The sequence below is a fragment of the Nelumbo nucifera genome, chromosome 3, assembly GCF_055504915.1.
Source record: "Nelumbo nucifera cultivar China Antique chromosome 3, China Antique-T2T, whole genome shotgun sequence".
Taxonomy (NCBI): domain Eukaryota; kingdom Viridiplantae; phylum Streptophyta; class Magnoliopsida; order Proteales; family Nelumbonaceae; genus Nelumbo; species Nelumbo nucifera.
This window is the reverse complement of record NC_142651.1, coordinates 84,189,342-84,206,342: the sequence shown is the minus strand read 5'-3', so window position 1 is coordinate 84,206,342 and position 17,001 is coordinate 84,189,342. Positions and strand designations below refer to the sequence as shown.

Below are 17,001 nucleotides of genomic sequence, written 5' to 3'. Positions count from 1 at the left end.
AAAAAAACGATAGGATAGGTTTAAGTAAGTTTGTAAAATTATAGGTGTTCTAATAAATGACCCAATAAAACTTGGAAGCTGATACCAGATTCAGCTTTTTTTTTCCTGATTTTTTAGGGAAAATCGTTGCCTCCAGCAATGGTTTAGATTCCAAACACCGCCTATAATGGCAGTGGGAGAAAAGGGCAAAACAGGATTGGTGAGAGGTGGCCCATTCTCTAATGTTGAGTGTGTTCCATCTTCCATGAGAAGGGAACATTCACCCTCCCATCCCCAATATGATGAAAAAAAGATTCCCAATAATCAAAGAAGACAGAACTCTGTTCACACGGTGGAGGAAGATGGCGGAGGGGGAGTCTGCACTGAGACTGAGTGCAGAGTGACAACCCGCCACCCATTAAGTCATAACGTTGCTGATTGGTCTTCACAACAGTGTCGTAACTCAGAAGTCAGAACCCATCAGATTGGTACAAGGGGATCCCACGCCCGAAACGAAGGTTGGAGTTTGGACATAGTTTTAAAGGTCCAAAGTGGGGCTCCAACACTGCACGCGAGTGCACCCAATAATAATAATCCACATCCACTTTAAATTTGGCGCTCCCAGCCCCAGGCTCACGTCCTCTCGGACGGTCGGACCTTAAAAGATTAAAACAACCCAGCTTGGCGTCAAACACTCGCACTCACATTGCTTTGTGGGGTGGTCAAAACCCTAAAAGGAACTGAAGCATTGAAGAGAGTAGACAAGTGAACATGGTGAAACAATCCCAAAAGTCCATAGGGAAATCTCTAGTGGGACCCATTGGATGGCCAGTGAGATGATTGTCAAAGTCTACCACCAGTAAGAAGAAAAAGGAAGGACCTTGCGTATCCTCCACTTCCAGCTGAAAATATCAACTCTCTGAAGGTCCAGGTCCAGGTCCAGCATATCCAGCCGAATACAGAGTTTCAGTTGAGGAATCAGGACATGAAAGAGCAGAGGGGACCCTTGAATCACTGGGATAATGGACATGCATAACGTTCCAAAAGCTCAGCCATTAATATCCACCAATTTAATCAAATCCAATCGGAGGGTTTAGGATTGGAGCAGTTGATGCCCGTGAGGGGACAGCACCATGCATGGCATGACCCATAAGCCATAACCACCCTGTCTCTCGATTTCCAGCATATGAAACATAAACATATAATACTTGCAAAAATGAATAATCACAAACAGATTTCAGATTTGAGTAAGTCATGCCCACATAAAGCAATTAAAGTAAAATATCTATTCAAGATAAATTATGAGAAAGAGAGAGAGACAGAGAGAGAGAGACGCCCACATAAAGTAATCAATTCTCATTAAAGCACTTATTAAATTAGTATGGATTTGGATTCCAAACACCATAAAGCGAGCAAAGGATATTTAATTTGGTGAATTGCTTAAGAGATTCCTTATTTCCTTGTCCTAAAGGCAGATAAAAAGAAGAATAGAGTCTGCCAGAAACTAAAAAGAAAGATATTTAGGACATCATGGCATTAAAGGAGATAGTAGTAGTGGCAAAAGTCCAGAAATGAGATTTGACAGAATGTAGGAAAAGCATTCACATTACATTAACTCCCTCAACCCACCCCCACCCCTTCCTTTAATTCAAAGGACCAATAACAACAAACCAAACAGAGGTCAGTGAGTAAAGTCTAAAAGTCGACAATTCCCTCTCAACCGCACCCAACCCAATTGAACCTACCACCCTTACGTCTAGCAACGGCACCCCACCACCAAAAGCATCATAAGCCTTTGTCGGACGACCTTGTGTACAACCGGACCCCCAGTCATCATCATTCTCCCAAAACCTCCATGCCATAAAAGGGGTGAGAGAGAGAGAGAGAGAGAGAGAGAAGAAAGAACCTAATAGGACGGTGTTTATTGATAATCATAAGGAGAAGAAGGGAGAGTTTAATCTTAGTTACCGTGGTAGAGATATGGCTCAGTTTTTGAAATTCCCTATCCCTAGCTTCTTTACTTCTACCTTCAGAGATTTGAGGTATCTAACAGCTTCATCAAGAACAGCAACTGTACTCATCTGTTTACCACCAGGTACAATTCCCTTCAGTGCCTTCATCATCTTCTTCATTCTCAGACGTTTACTTTCACTGTTGCAGCTGCTACCACTGCCAGAAAATGACTTCTGGATGGATGATGACAACCTTCGCTTGCTTGTTTTTGAACCATAAGTTGAGCATGAATCAGGAGAACTGCTTCCGCAGCTGCCATTAGTTCGTGCAGTGCTGACATCATCCCTATCTTCCTCTTCTTCCTCTTCCAAGCTTAACAAAACATTGATATCTTCTGTGTCCTCCTTGAGGGGAGTGGAAAACTCTCCGTTGTCCCTGTTCCTCACCCCATTTTCGTCGGTGTTAACCCCACAGATATCAAATCCAGGGCAATTAAATTTGTTGGCAAGTGTGGGATGGAACATGATCCGGCTTCTGTTGTCAGTCTGGTCAAAAATGATGAAGTTCTTTGGAAAGACTTCAGAAGGTTGAAATTCAAACCCATGAAATGATGTTGTCTGCTTTGCACCCGGTGGTAGAGTTGAACCTAAGCCAGGTGCAACAGGGGCATTATACATATAGCCACTGCTCACTTGATAAGCGAGCGGTGCTACCACCTTTTTAGGGTAGATGTGTTGGTCACTCTGCATGAATGGTCACAGTAAACAGTAGAATACAGGATGTGAATGGATGGATGCAAGGATTGTGTTGAGAACACAGTAGTTTGGTTTCGAATAGAGCAAGGTTTCCTAAGCTAAAGAGAAGACTAAATTGGAGGGGCTTATGCCGCTTATGCTACTGCCATGGTGGCGAGACAACTGCCTATTCCAAGTTAACAACTAATACAAATACTTCATTTTTGCTACTGCCTTCTAAAAAACTAACAAAGCAAGAAGGCAGTCAATTCCTCTTTCCCAGAGTCTGTAATATCTGAACTACGTAACAGGCTTAAGCAGCTGGCGGAAGTACTCAGCCTGCCATGAGAAAAAAGAAAACACATGAAGGTATTGCAAAATGACATCAAAGTAATAAAGATCAGTTAAGAATGCAAGAGACAAAGGTTAGGAAATTGCAAATAGAAATACTCACAGATAACATCCTCAAAAAATATTACATGTCTAGGAACTTTGAATGTAGAAGAATACCAAATTTGAAGTAACAAAATCAATTAAAATTACAAGTAATGGTTGAGAAGATGCAAGTAGAAACAATCATGATAACATTGTCATAAATTCTGAAAATTTTGAATTTGGAAGAAAACCATAAAGTGTACACACTTTCTTATAACATAACATCATCGGGATAAATTCAAAATTTACAATTCTTAACCCAACAGAAACAATTTTTTCTCTGGCGACCAATAAAAATGCCAAAACAAGCTTCCCTTTAGCCATTGCATATTACATATGATATCATCCATTAGCAAGACAAGGTGTAGGCTCACCAATAAAACCAAGACAAGGTGTAGGAAAATGTGGACAACAATTTGCATTCTCTTGTTTTCAGTCCTGAACATTTACTCACCTTCCTACACCTTCACTCTGGTCTCCAAAATAATTCTTTTGATGGTCAACAGGAATAAATTGTATTAAATTTTAAAACCTTGAATCCAAAAGATAAAATAGCAACAAGTACAGAACAGATTAAAGCTGACCATTAACACAGTTTCTTTCAAAAAAATATCTAAAATAGCATTTGCTTAACCAGATAGACAAATGTCATCACCTATAAAGAGGAATAAGAATAACAAAACGACAACAAAAATAATAGGACTATAGAAGTGCTGTTGCATAAATTTCCATTTATTGGCTCATCAAATGACTATTTATCCTAAAAGTACCCATCTTCATGTGACAATCCACCAAAAGCAGATAGGACTTGCTTTGCATGAATTATCAATTAAATGATCCACTTCAAAGCGTTACATGTAAATTGAAGAAAAAATCCAACCAATATACTACCAAAAGGCTAAATATCAAGCATAATTAACACATAAATTGGAAATTAAATTGACTGAAAATATCCAAGGGTTTTTCTCTGAGAGTGCTAATCAGGAAGAAGAAGAAGAGCATTTCAACATACAGACAACAACAAACAGTTACCTGACAAACTTGCATTAATTGGTAGCACGCAATGATCCTCACATTCATTGTAATTTTCCCGACTTTCTTTACTGTTCGATATCTCTTCAGGTTAACCACAATGTACATTCTCACTCCGCCCAAACCGCTTTGTAAATAAGATCGAAATGAGTGAAAAACAATCCCTTCAGAACTCCAAAGTATCTCACCAGCACCAGTAATCCAGAAAACCCTTTAACAGAAACGAAGAGAAAAAGGAAAATGAAGCAGATTGACTGAGAAAATAGCTAAAGCAAATCTAACAACTTGACCATGGAGAAGGCGAAACTTCATAGTTCACAGGTATTAAAATTATGATCGAAATAAATTAAGAAAAAGTCAGTCTGATGTCAAAAACGGGTACAAGTGGGAGAAGAGGATCTTACGACAGGAGCCCTAATATTACAGTATGACACGGAAGAACACCACCAAGCGGACACAGTTCCTGCTGTAATTAACAAAAGAAGATGTCCACGGCATACTGATCAACTCTTTCAGCTCAAACTCTGCAGCAATGACGAAACCAGAGCAATTCAAATTTTGTAGAAAACCCGAGATGATAAGAAATTAAGAAAAGAACGAAGTTCAGTCATTAACTTAAATAAGCAGAAAAAACTATAAGAAAAACAAAAATAAATAAGACAACTGTACTATAATGTTATGTTTAATAAAAACTAAACCAAAAACAATAATAATAATAATAATCAGAAAATCAACGGCACAAATCCTTGAAAAGAAAACTTAAATGAAACCACGAGCGATCAACCTAAAAACGAATTAAAAATGCGAAAGCTGGTGAAATTTCAAATAAATTTAGACCAAATACACATTCCAAGCGCAACCTAGCAAATGGATCTTTTAGGCACCAAAAGAACCCTACAATCATAAGTAAATCATCACAATTAGCATAACAATTCATAAGATGACATGAGAAATTTATCAAAGAAACCAAATCCGAGAGCACTACTAAAAAGACAGCTTACAGAAAATGGGTACAAAAAGGACCAACTTAAAACAAATCGACAGCGAAATATGTTAAAATGAAGCTCGACTCCGCCGTAAAACATGCATATTCTGTTGAAATCCAATAGAATTCCTTCAGAACACAAAAGAATAGTAAGCTGAACGCACTGAAAGCCCTAGAAACCCGGAGAAACTCAATAAAACCAATGAACGAACAGTAACGAAATCAAACCTAGGGTTCCTGAGAAGATCTCGACTTAGAGAATCCAAAAATGAAGCTCAAATCAACATAAAAATCCAAACTTTTTCGTTATGTTCCCGCGAATTTGATGGCCCTTTGACTGTTAGAGATCGCGAAAGCAAACAAGCAAAACACACGCAGCGAGAGATCAGAATAGGAAAAAGAAAGACTTAAATTAATGAGAGAGAGAGAGAGAGAGAGAGAACCCGAGGTTGGGTTAAGATCTAACTACGGTTAGTTATTTAATGCAGTCTCGTGATGTGTGCTCATACAAAGCCACAACGGAGTCAAACCCGGAGAACGTCGGCCGTCGATTATGGCCTTGGAAATGCTTTCCGTTTATTGCGGATCAAACATCAACCGTTTGATCTGGCGCGCGTGACGTGCCAACGAGGCGTTTCTTCTTCCGTGTTTTTGTTGCCTTTGTCTGATAATTTTGACTCTCGAACTATCACCACCCGTCACAGCCAGCCGCTTTTGCAGTCGCATTAACTGTCAAAACTACTCGCCCTAATATGATTACACGTGTAATGGATAATTTAAATTATTTTCTTAATTGCGAAAATACCCTTAAGCATCTAATGATCTAATCCATATCTCTCGCATCTGGAAGAGAGTCGTTGGGCGACTGAAAGAGCGATTGTGGCAGCTTTGTAAACCTTATCTGATGTCTATTAAACGCAGTTAATAGACAGAAAGTGACACGAAAAAACCCAGAGTGGAACATCAATTTGACTGATGACGTAAAGCACTGTAGATCAAGCGGTCACGATCAAATTTCCTGTTGACTTTGCAAAATCTCCCATGTTTGGACCTGGTAGAGATCTTTGATTCTACGATCACAGTAACCAAATGATGGAGGGTACTGATGAATGGAGATAGGGGTATATGATGATCCACGGTAGACAGTGATTTGGAGTAACTTAGTACAATGACCCCGAAGTGGGGAATCGAGGCTAAGCTAGTTTTGTAAATGCGAATAGGATATTCAGGCTAAGCTTCCTTTCCAACGATGTCTTTCAAAAAGCGTGTGTAGGCGTGTTACGCGTGCCAAAAGCACCATGCGCGTACCATTCTTTGGTGGCCCCACCGATCAACGTGACGGGTTGTATAAGATGGAGGATGGTGGGTCGTGTGGGACCGACACCATTTATGTGTTTTTTTTTTCCCTACACTGGAATCAATTCTAGGATAAGCCGAAATCACATCATGGACAACAAGGTACATCAAAGAAAACAAGATCGCGATCCAAGTCGCCAACAAGTACTGTTGCACTATAGCAGATAATCACCCTCTTCTTACCGTGCATCGCATTGCTGTCAGTGGATCGGGTTACATGGGTCGGGTTGAGGTGGGCTCAGCCTTAATTGGATCTGGGGTGGGTTCAAATCCAACCATCCCATGTGTAGCACACATATATTCAACCAAACTTTTATCTTCTATTCATTTAGCCACATCGGGTCAGGTTCAGGTTGGGAAGGACGACCCTGACCCACTGGCATCCCTATTCACATCCTCTACTATGCTATTCAATCGGGTTCGGGGCACAAGGCTATATTTGGTTTGAAGGAAAAGGTAACGAAAAGAAGGGATGATATTGGAAGAGATTTGACCAATTAAAAAAATACTGGTTCATTGTTTACAATTTTTTTTGGTATAATTTATTTTTTAATGCTATAATTGGATTCGTTGGTTATTATTTTACCCCTAAATATTTCACTTATTTTTTCAACATAAAATATAGAATTTTTTTTTTTAAAAACATTTGAACCAAAACGAGTTAGAATGGATGAAAAGAAGGGTTTTCATTGCAACATATGTGGAAATAGTAGATAAAATATTCTAGTCAGAGAAAATTACCTTGAATATGAAGGAGAAGTAATTAAACTTGGGTGTATTTCAAAAATTTGTTACATATTAAATGAAAGTTTCAACCAATCACATTAAAAATATCGTATGGTCTGCTTATTTTTCCTTGGTGCACGTTACAAAAGGAAATTCCCGTTTCACAAAGTGTACTTAGCATTGAAGGCTTTAATAAAGTTGAAATCATCATTGTGACATTGGCTTATTCACATCTGAGTAATGTTGCAGCAATTTAATGCACCATAGATTTTGCCAATCCATTAAAAGACAAGTCCATAAGAAAGTAATGCTTAGTAGTTACCAAGCCATCCTTAGATCTTAGAGAGAGATTAAGGTATATTCAAATCTGATCTGAAATACTATAGGTCTTATCTTATTCGATTTGAAGATCTGATCAGATTTCATAAGTACTGATTTGAATTTGAATCCGATCAAGATGCTAGATATTTAAATCTAATTCGGTCTGAATCATTTTTTAAAAAATTAATAGATTATTAAAAGGAAAAAAAATATAAATATTTAAATAAAGAAAAACAAAAAAATAATAAGTATTTTTTCAACTATTTTCATTAATATATATACATGTTTTTATAAAAATAAATAATACAAAAATGCAATATAAATAACATATATATATATAAATAAATAAATACATAACATATACATCGGATTGGATCATGACCCAATCCATTTGCACCCCTAATTTTGAATTAAATCATACTATTGCCTTAATTCTTTCACTGTCCCTCTAGTCATTCTAATTCCACTACAATGTAGAAATCAAAGACTACATTTCTAGAGTTTGCTAAATTCTTGCCCATGTGCAGAAAGAGCCAAACAGAATAATATGGAGGCTTTTGGAATTGGTTCCTCCAACCCATCATTAATGTCAATTCTACTCTAAAAGTTCCTAATTAGGTAGTGAAAAGTCATCTCTTGCTTTTTGATTATTTTAGGTTGGCTTTTTTTTTTAATAGTCCTAGGCTCAGTTTGGAAGGAATACAAATACGAATATGTATTACACTTTTTATTTTGTATTATTTTGGATGTATTTGTATTATACATATTTGTATTTGTACTCTTTCTAAACCTAAAGATTAAAAGGCTTGGCTTAACACATCTAGGGATGGCAATGGGGTGAGTTCAGGGAGGATTTTGTAAATTCTAAACCCTACCTTCGTAAGTCTCCCAACCCATACCTGCCCCAAAACCTGTAGTGGGTTGGATTTTGAGAATCCAAACCCTCCCCTAACCCTATTCTCCCCAAATTAAAGGGTAGGGCAGATTGGGTTTAGAACCCACGTCTAATTTCCTATTATTTAATTAAAACATGTAAAAATCATAAACTATTAATTATCATTTACATAAAATTCAAAATATTATTAAATTTAACACCTAATACATACAATTTATATGCTTTCTAACAATATATAGGTCGGGAATGATTGGATTTAGCCTAATGCCATACCATACCCATATAAAAAAAAAACCCACACGATCAAAATAAATACCTACGGGATAAGGTATAAATTTTCATCCCTAAACACATCCCAGCAGTTTTGGGGCATTATGCACATTGGTTAAATACTTAATAATTGGTATTTGAAGCCTAATACCACGTGTCAGACATTTTATTGAACCTAAATTATAAAATGCTATTCAAACAGCCGCAAAAGCCTTTTTTATAGTCCACACCTTTTGTTATTGCCAATACTTTTGTTGAACCCAATTTATTATTTGATAAATCTATGACGCTTGACCAATCCCCTACTTGAATTTTAATTTTAATGAATACCACCTGATTGGTAGTTGATTGATTACAAGTTTTTTTTTTTTTATCATAGTTGAACCCTTTAATATAACATAGACTAACAAGGGACAGGGGGTTGTCCATTCTGTGTGTTTTGTCAACAGCAAGAAAATACATCAATAAGATTATGAGTGAACTGAAAACATAAATGTTCTCACCACTGTTTGGGAAGTTCATGAACTATTTCTCCAAAGCTTACTCATAGGAACATAATACCTATAAAGCAATTTGGAGCCATATTGATAGGGACCTTTCCATTGAATGGGTCACACTAGACAAACAAGACCAAAATCCTGTTTGTTTGCATTTTTATTGTACATTTGGATGGTGGAGAATGATTCTATTTAACTGTTAGAAATCTCTCAAAATACTGTAAAAATGAATTGATTACAAGTCATTTGATCATGCTGTTTTTTTTTTTTTTTTACAAATATTCTCATAGGTGGGACCAATCCAATTGAAGGGGTGTTCTGCTACGATAACATGATTGGTTTTACTTTTGAAAACATAAACAACTTCCACATTAGCAAAATTATATTGTTTTTGCTTTCAAAAACAAAATCAATCATGGTGTCAACTCGGAATTGATGCCAATTCACGGGCAGGCATTGGTGTATAGGGTGGGGGTAATTGACATTTTGATTGTAGGTCTGCAGTGGAAATCAGAATTCTGCGGTGCATCTGACCGTACTCTTTTGAAAAATCTAATACATGAATATTTTTCAGAGGTAGACTTTATTCAATCCTACAATCCACATCTTTCCTATACCCCACTTTGTATTGGTGGTTTCCTAAGCCAACATTTGTCCACGCTAGAGGGCCTCTCCTTGCTCCAAATTCCATTCCTAATTTTTTGTTTTATTTTAATTCCACATAATTGCCCATTAAACCAATAAGGAAACAACATAGGCAATAATCCCCTATCTTATTCCTAAAATTTCTCTCTCTCTCTCTCTCTCGCACACACACACAGTCACGTTCCAAATCAACTAAATCATCTCCTCTCCTAAAAGCCTTCTAAAACATCTCCTAACTTATCTCACAATAAACAACCTAATTCTAATGCCTGCAAACCCTCTATACCTCTTTCCCTATCTAAAATACTAATAAGATTAGTAAAAAATTATCTAAAGTACTAATAAGAATAAAATAAATAAGACAATAAGACAAATAATAAAAGTAATAAAATTTAAAAATTAAAAAAATATTATAATTATACATAATATTTTTCATATGGTCATTGAAAATTTAATAATTAATTATAATAATTTTATATTATAATGTAATAATTTTAATTTAAAAATGATTAACATAATAGAAAAATCAAAATAAATTACTATTTTTAAAATTTTAACAATAATATTTGTTAAAATTAATTACAGTAATATTATACTTAATTTATAATAACAAATTCTAACACGATTAAAAATTTTAAATAGTAATAAACTTAGCATAATATCATAACTTATATTATGCATCAATAACAATTTACTGAATAAATTAAAATTTAATAAAAGAACAAATTATTAATTTGAACTCTATTTAAATTTAATTTTAAAATGATGAAAAATAAACACAACAAATCGAGTTCAATTCAAGTTTACCTTCACCCTACCCCCCTCATTTTGCCACATCATCCGGCTCTTAGCCTTTGGCCATGTCACCCTACCTCCCATGCCAATGTTGTAACAAAGTTTGAAACTTCCAAACATTGAACGTATAAGATAATTAAAATAATGAAAATATCAATTTATTTTGATATTTTTGTAATTAATTATAAACAAAATACAAAAAATGTCTAAAATTAATTTGTTTATATCAATAATTATTGAATAATCAAATTTTAATATTTAAATATTAACTTATTATTATATGAAATTAATTATATATTAGTATTATCTGAAATTAATAACTATTAAATGAAAATTTTATCAATTTAAAGATAATTATTTATTTTCAAAATTTCAAAAAATTAATTTTCAGCAATTTTTAGGTAATTTTAGAAAATTATAGATTTTGAATTTTAATTTTAGTAATAAAAATTATTTATTGATATTTTCATTTACACTGGTTTTTGGCAATTGTAAAATATTAAATTGAAAAATTATTGTAAACTTTTAATAATTTTGAGTAATTTACATTGGTTTTTGGTAATAATTAAATTGAAAAATTATTGGGGAATTTTAATATTGGTAATTTATTTTGGTAATTACTAATAATTTTTATAAGTGTCATAATTTACATTCGTTTTTGGTTTTTAATTTAGTGATTTAAATAAATTAATTTTCATGTTTTTGGTAATTTAATTTAGTGAAAGTTAATTAAAAAATCTAAATTTCTATTTTTTAAATTTTTAGTAATTAATTATTCATAAATTCATTTTTTTTTAAATTAATTTATTCATATAAATAATTTTTTATTTTTTTCATGTCAATTGGGAAATTTATTCATAATTTTTTCACGTGTGTTGCATGTGAAAATTTCAGATGACAATAACAATTATTATTATTATTGTTATTGCTGTTGTTGTTGTTGTTTATTACAAATTTTATTTAATATGATGAATATATAATATGAGAGAATATAGAGTTGTAGAAAAAATTTATAAATATTGTATTTTATATATTTCATTTTTTATTATTTAATTATAACGTCATGGGTTGGTCCATTCCGCTTGGATGTAAACCCGTTACTGCCTGACCCATAGCACTTCAATTGTTTTCTAGATTCTACGGTGCCACTTTTTCTATTTAGAAAAAAAGGAATAAAACCAAAAATTACAAGAATACTATGTATACATGCAATGGTCGAACCCGACCCAGGTCAAAGAATTAAAACATTAAGCTGACCCTATAGGGTTGGGTCAAGTCGGGTTTACGGTTTAACCTGACGCATTAACATCCATACCTTTAGGTGGCGGTATTGGGGGGTTAAAGGGATAGGGGGATGGGCTACTCGGCCCTCCTCCCCCTTCCCCATTTGCGTAGCCCCATGAATTAAAAAATAAAGTAAATGCCTACCTATTTTGGTTGCATTAATTTCTTTTCAATAAAAAAAGTTACCACACTTTAAAAGACTTTTGAACAAACATGTTAATGCAAAAAATGTCCTGAATGTGATTCAGAGGGTGTTGTGTTGCCCATTATTCTCAACCACGATGACATCATGCTCCTTGAACTATTGTTTCTATAAGAAATAAATAGAAATTCAAATTGATCTTATTTATTTTTTCACCTCTAAAAGTCCAAAAAATAAGCCAAAATATATTTATTTCCAACTATTCTCATTTTTTGCTTTCCATAAAAAACAAAAGGAAGATTTTATAGCAAGTGGAATCAAAGATAATTTAGCTATAAATTATTAATAATCGACTTTTATTTAAAGGAAAAGTATGGATAGGCCCAATACAGATTTCTGAATTCCATTGTAGAGGTATAAACATTCAAAATGATAAAAACCCTCATTCTATACATCAATGCCCACCTGTGAATTGGCATCAATTCCCAGCTGGCACCTACCCCAATTGTACTTTGGGCCTAGAAATTCTGACCCTTAAATCACATTAACCAAACCAAGTGAGTGGTGGCTCGGTTGGCATGTTGTGATAAATATCCAAAAAAAAAAAAAAAAACGAACCAAAATTTTCCAACTTCACTAGTCAGTCCCATGTGGGATATGGTGTGAATACAGATTTCAATATGATAATGTAAAAACAACCTTACCCCATTAACTCTATTTAGGAATCAATAATTAAATTAATATGGTATTTTTTCTTGATAAATATTGAAGCTTTTAGTAACAAAGGTGTCTGAATAGTCTTCTAATGCTTTGTCAAAAAAAAAAAAAGAATAATCTTCTAATGCGCATTTAGTAGGGAACTAATAGGGTAGTATTATCTTTTAACACAATGTATTAATTAGATTTTAAAAAATCTTTTTTACCCTTTTTAATGTGTATTTAACACTAAAAGAGGAGGTATTTATGTCAAATAAAAATTCCAGAAACAATGCCAGGCCATTTGTTCTTTTTATATTAGTATAGATTTTTTTTTCTGTTGTGTAAACAATAATAAATTATAAATAGATTTTTTATTAATTTAGTTTTAATATCTATGCCAAAGTGTCAATTGGTTGGTTGGTAAGGTCTCCTATTGGTTGTAGTAGAGACTTAGGATCAAATCCAGCTTGCATTAGGGTTGTGAAACTTTAGAGGTTTGGGGATGATCCCCGGTTTTATAGACCCATAGAAAAACAATTTTTAAGCCTTCCCTATATTTTAACCTTTGCCAAAAAAGAAAAATCCTTGATATCTTTCAAATTATATGATTTTCCAGTGCATCGCACAGGGCCCTACTAATAAACGCCTTGTAGCCTAGGCACCCAACTAGATTGCCATATGGAACTAATAGAAGATTCTCGATTACTTAAACAATAATATTGCGTTTGGCATGCTTTTAGAGAATTAATTCTGATGATCCTTTTTACATTTAATTGATATCTGAACTTTTTGTTTGGGCTAAAAAATATTCAGAAAATTAATTCTTTGGAAAATTTTTAATTTCAGAAAAGAATATTTATTTATTTGCTCAAAACTCATTCTTCAATAGTGATTGGTTATAGCAGAAATTTAACCAAACAGTAGCCTAGACTTCTTCACCAAAAACCCCAACATACCATACCATTCTCTACCATGCACATACTTCTATGCGTGGATATGGGTCCTACTGGAGTACATGTTTGGCCTTGATGAGCTCTTCCCAATCAATAAGAATGTGAGTGGAGCAAAATTGTGCTATGTACCAATCAGTATTTCAAGTAGAATTGCTGAATGTTCTCACCAATGATCTGCCATGTTCATGAACTGTTTGAGATCATGACGCCCCTCAAATGAGCTAGGGCCATAACTAGATAGATAGGGACCCCTCCCTCAACGAGTCCCACCATAGAGACTAATTATGTCAAAATTCAGCTTGAACAACTGTTTTTGTCTCTATACAAGTCATATTGCATATGATTGCACATGGAATCACAGAGAGAGACAGAGAGAGAGAGAGAGAGAGAGAGAGAGAGAGGGAAAGGGGGATTGGTAGAGATGAGAGATAGAGAAGTGAAGAATGGAGGATGGGTAGGGATGAGATAGGTGAAGGGTGGAGGAAGAGTAAGGATGTCAGTGGGTTTGGTTAAATGGTAATCCACCTTGGCATAGAGACATAGTGGCACTAAGAAAATTGTATATATAACCCCCCTCTTGGTAACCTTATTACATTTTCATCTGTTAGGTTAGGTTTGGGTTGGAATAACTTTGAGTAGGGTTCCGGTTGAACCATAATAGGAGAAAGAGGACACAAAAGGAATAAATAAATTGCAAGGGTCATAAGTAGAAGGAAAGGAAACGATATGAAACTCAAGGAAGGAGAGAATGAAGTTGGTAGCAGATATTTTGGAGTAAAAAGTATCTATTAGAACTATTAGAACACTAAAAATATCTGAAAGGGCCATTTACTAGAACACTCCTATAATTTCCTAGTTTCACGGATTTACTTAACATATCCTATAGTTTTCATTTTATTAATACAGTAAACACCCCTATAGTTTGCAACCTATTTACTTAATCGACCTTTTCACTAAAATGTGTTTCTTTTTCCACCTAAAAATAGTAACACCATCACCTAAAAATAGTAACACCCCTAACACTTCTTCGTATAGAAAACGAAATTGACAAACTAGAGCTAAATAGAGTGGTTACTTGTGTCTTATTAAGGGAAAATTAGCATTTTTATTTTTATTTTTTTTATTAAATTTATTCAAATGGGCATTAGGGTTAAGGTCAAACTTGTCATTTTTTACTGTCATCTAATAGAAGGTTGATTAAGTAGATTGATTGCAAACTATAAGGGATGTTATAGTAAAACACAAACTATAGGGTAGGTTTTAGAAAATCTATGAAACTATAGGGGGTGTTTTAGTAAATGGCCCTATTTGGAAATAATGCATACATGAAATGGTTGAAAGTCATTGATATTGTACCATATTTCTAATTTTATTTTCTCTTAATTAAGATTTATCCTATGTATACGACATGGGAATTATAAGGGCCCCTGTGTTAAAACCATATTTAGATCGAGTCATTTTACTATAGTTTTAATGTTAGCTTTAATAGCTACTATAATGGCCATATTTGTGTATTTAATCCATCTTTAATTATAAGGGTTGAAAATGTAACTTCAATTATTACTTTCTACCAAGGTTCAAAGTATCAGCATAGGCCGATACGTCGGTTTGTATCGGTGCTTTTTTTTTATATATTTTTATTTTTTCTCAAAACTGGTTTAGAGGAGTTGGTTTAAGTCACAACTACCCTCTGAACCATGGTTTGACCTGATACAACCTCCTGTAGGGGCATATCAGGAAGCTCCCGACACGATACGTATCAACCGATATGGGCCGATACTTTGAACCTTGCTTTCCACCTTATTTAATCCCCTCTCATTAAGTCTTATACTTAAAGGTATTAACTCCCATTTTCTCTTATTAAATCATATATTTAAGTTATTTTTCACCAATAAATGGTACTACTAATTAGATCTATCTCAATATTTTTAACAATATAAACTCATATATTTTAAAACTATTTGAAAAACAAAAACATTCTTTATCCAACTGATGACTAAGCAATTCAACCATTCCAATCAAATTGATAAACCTATGAAGTCATAGTTAGATAATAAAATTTCTAAAATTGAAATAAATATAGAAAATTATTAAAATATAGAAAACATTAGACACATTTATGATATTTTTATTAATCAAATTTAAAAAATAAGTGTAATAAATTATTTTCATTGATAATAAAAATGAAATACATACTTTAAAACTGACAAAAAATGAAATTATTTTACTATTTGGCAAAGATCAATAGTTCAACCTTTGGGTCAAATGTATTAACATTTAATGTCATAAATAAATAATAAAATTTAATAAAATATAAAAAATACATAAATATTGTAAAAAACATTCGGGCACATGTATAATATTAATTAATTATCATATTAAACAAAAAGTAAGTGTGATAGATCGGAATTATTTTTACATAGAAATATAAAACAAATATAGAAAAAATTGAACACATATATAATTCTATATTTACACTACTATTAAAAATATAAATAAGATTGTGGAATTTTCTTTTGACTAAAATTAGTGTTTTAAAAATCGACCAAAAAACGAAACCGCTTTGGCTTTTAGTTTCCGAATTAGCAGTTCAACTGTCGCTACAACACTGCTTGCCCTATTCTTACATCTCTCTAAATCTCCCTCAAATTCCAGATCATTTGATTCATTGGTGTACCTCAGATTTTAATATAAGATTGGTATTTGATATCTCATCTCTTGCATCAATTTTTCAATTTCTTCATTGGAGTTGCAATTTTTTTTTATTGTTACAACTTAAAAAGAATCACAAAAATGAGAAAACTCAAAATCAAAATAGAATAACCAAAAACCCTATCTAATGTTGGCAATTGGGAATAATCAAACAAGATTTTGAGATATGAAAGTTTTTTATCATTTTTTATTTTTTAATTTCTATTTTAAAATAAATAAAAAATTTAGAATTAGTTTGAAAGCAACCTGAGAACCGTTAACTAGGTTGAACATTTTAACGGTTAAACTGTCCAGATCAACAGTTCTCTAACCATTTCAATGTTTTTTTTTTGTTTATAAAAATAGCGGTTCATGGCAAAAAATGAAACTAGTGACTTGACTAGTTCTCGGGCCAAAATATTTCGACTGTTCGATTTTTAAAACATTGACTAAAATACTCACTTTTGAATTTATTCCCTATTTAATTATAAGGTTAAAATTGTAAATTTAATTACTACTTTTCACCTCATTCAATTCTCTCTATATAAATCTTACATTTTTCTATTAAACGAACAAAAGAAAAAAGATCTATACTATATAAAAGTGCGG

The 17,001-nt window shown here is 33.4% G+C and overlaps 1 protein-coding gene across 7 annotated transcripts; it reads right to left on the bottom strand.

Annotated features, from left to right (window-relative positions):
* Positions 1 to 1,320: 1,320 nt before the first annotated feature.
* On the bottom strand, positions 1,321 to 5,506 carry LOC104585970 (transcription factor bHLH144-like). Of its 7 annotated transcripts, none has more exons than XM_088901623.1 (6): positions 5,347 to 5,497; positions 5,135 to 5,225; positions 4,978 to 5,027; positions 4,538 to 4,657; positions 4,134 to 4,344; positions 1,321 to 3,005 (listed from the first exon to the last, which is right to left on the bottom strand). In XM_088901623.1, the coding sequence occupies exon 6, from the start codon at positions 2,679 to 2,681 to the stop codon at positions 1,965 to 1,967; it is 717 nt and encodes a 238-aa protein (XP_088757749.1). In that variant the 5' UTR covers positions 2,682 to 3,005; positions 4,134 to 4,344; positions 4,538 to 4,657; positions 4,978 to 5,027; positions 5,135 to 5,225; positions 5,347 to 5,497; the 3' UTR covers positions 1,321 to 1,964. The 7 variants fall into 7 exon arrangements, with proteins under 7 accessions (XP_088757749.1, XP_088757747.1, XP_088757745.1 ...); XM_088901621.1 differs by having other exon boundaries at positions 4,994 to 5,027; XM_088901619.1 differs by having other exon boundaries at positions 4,994 to 5,027; positions 5,135 to 5,247; positions 5,347 to 5,485.
* Positions 5,507 to 17,001: the final 11,495 nt, after the last annotated feature.

Bases quoted from the DNA above. Each gene is read 5' to 3' on its own strand.
- LOC104585970 (XM_010243034.3), bottom strand. From the start codon at position 2,681: ATGCAGAGTGACCAACACATCTACCCTAAAAAGGTGGTAGCACCGCTC.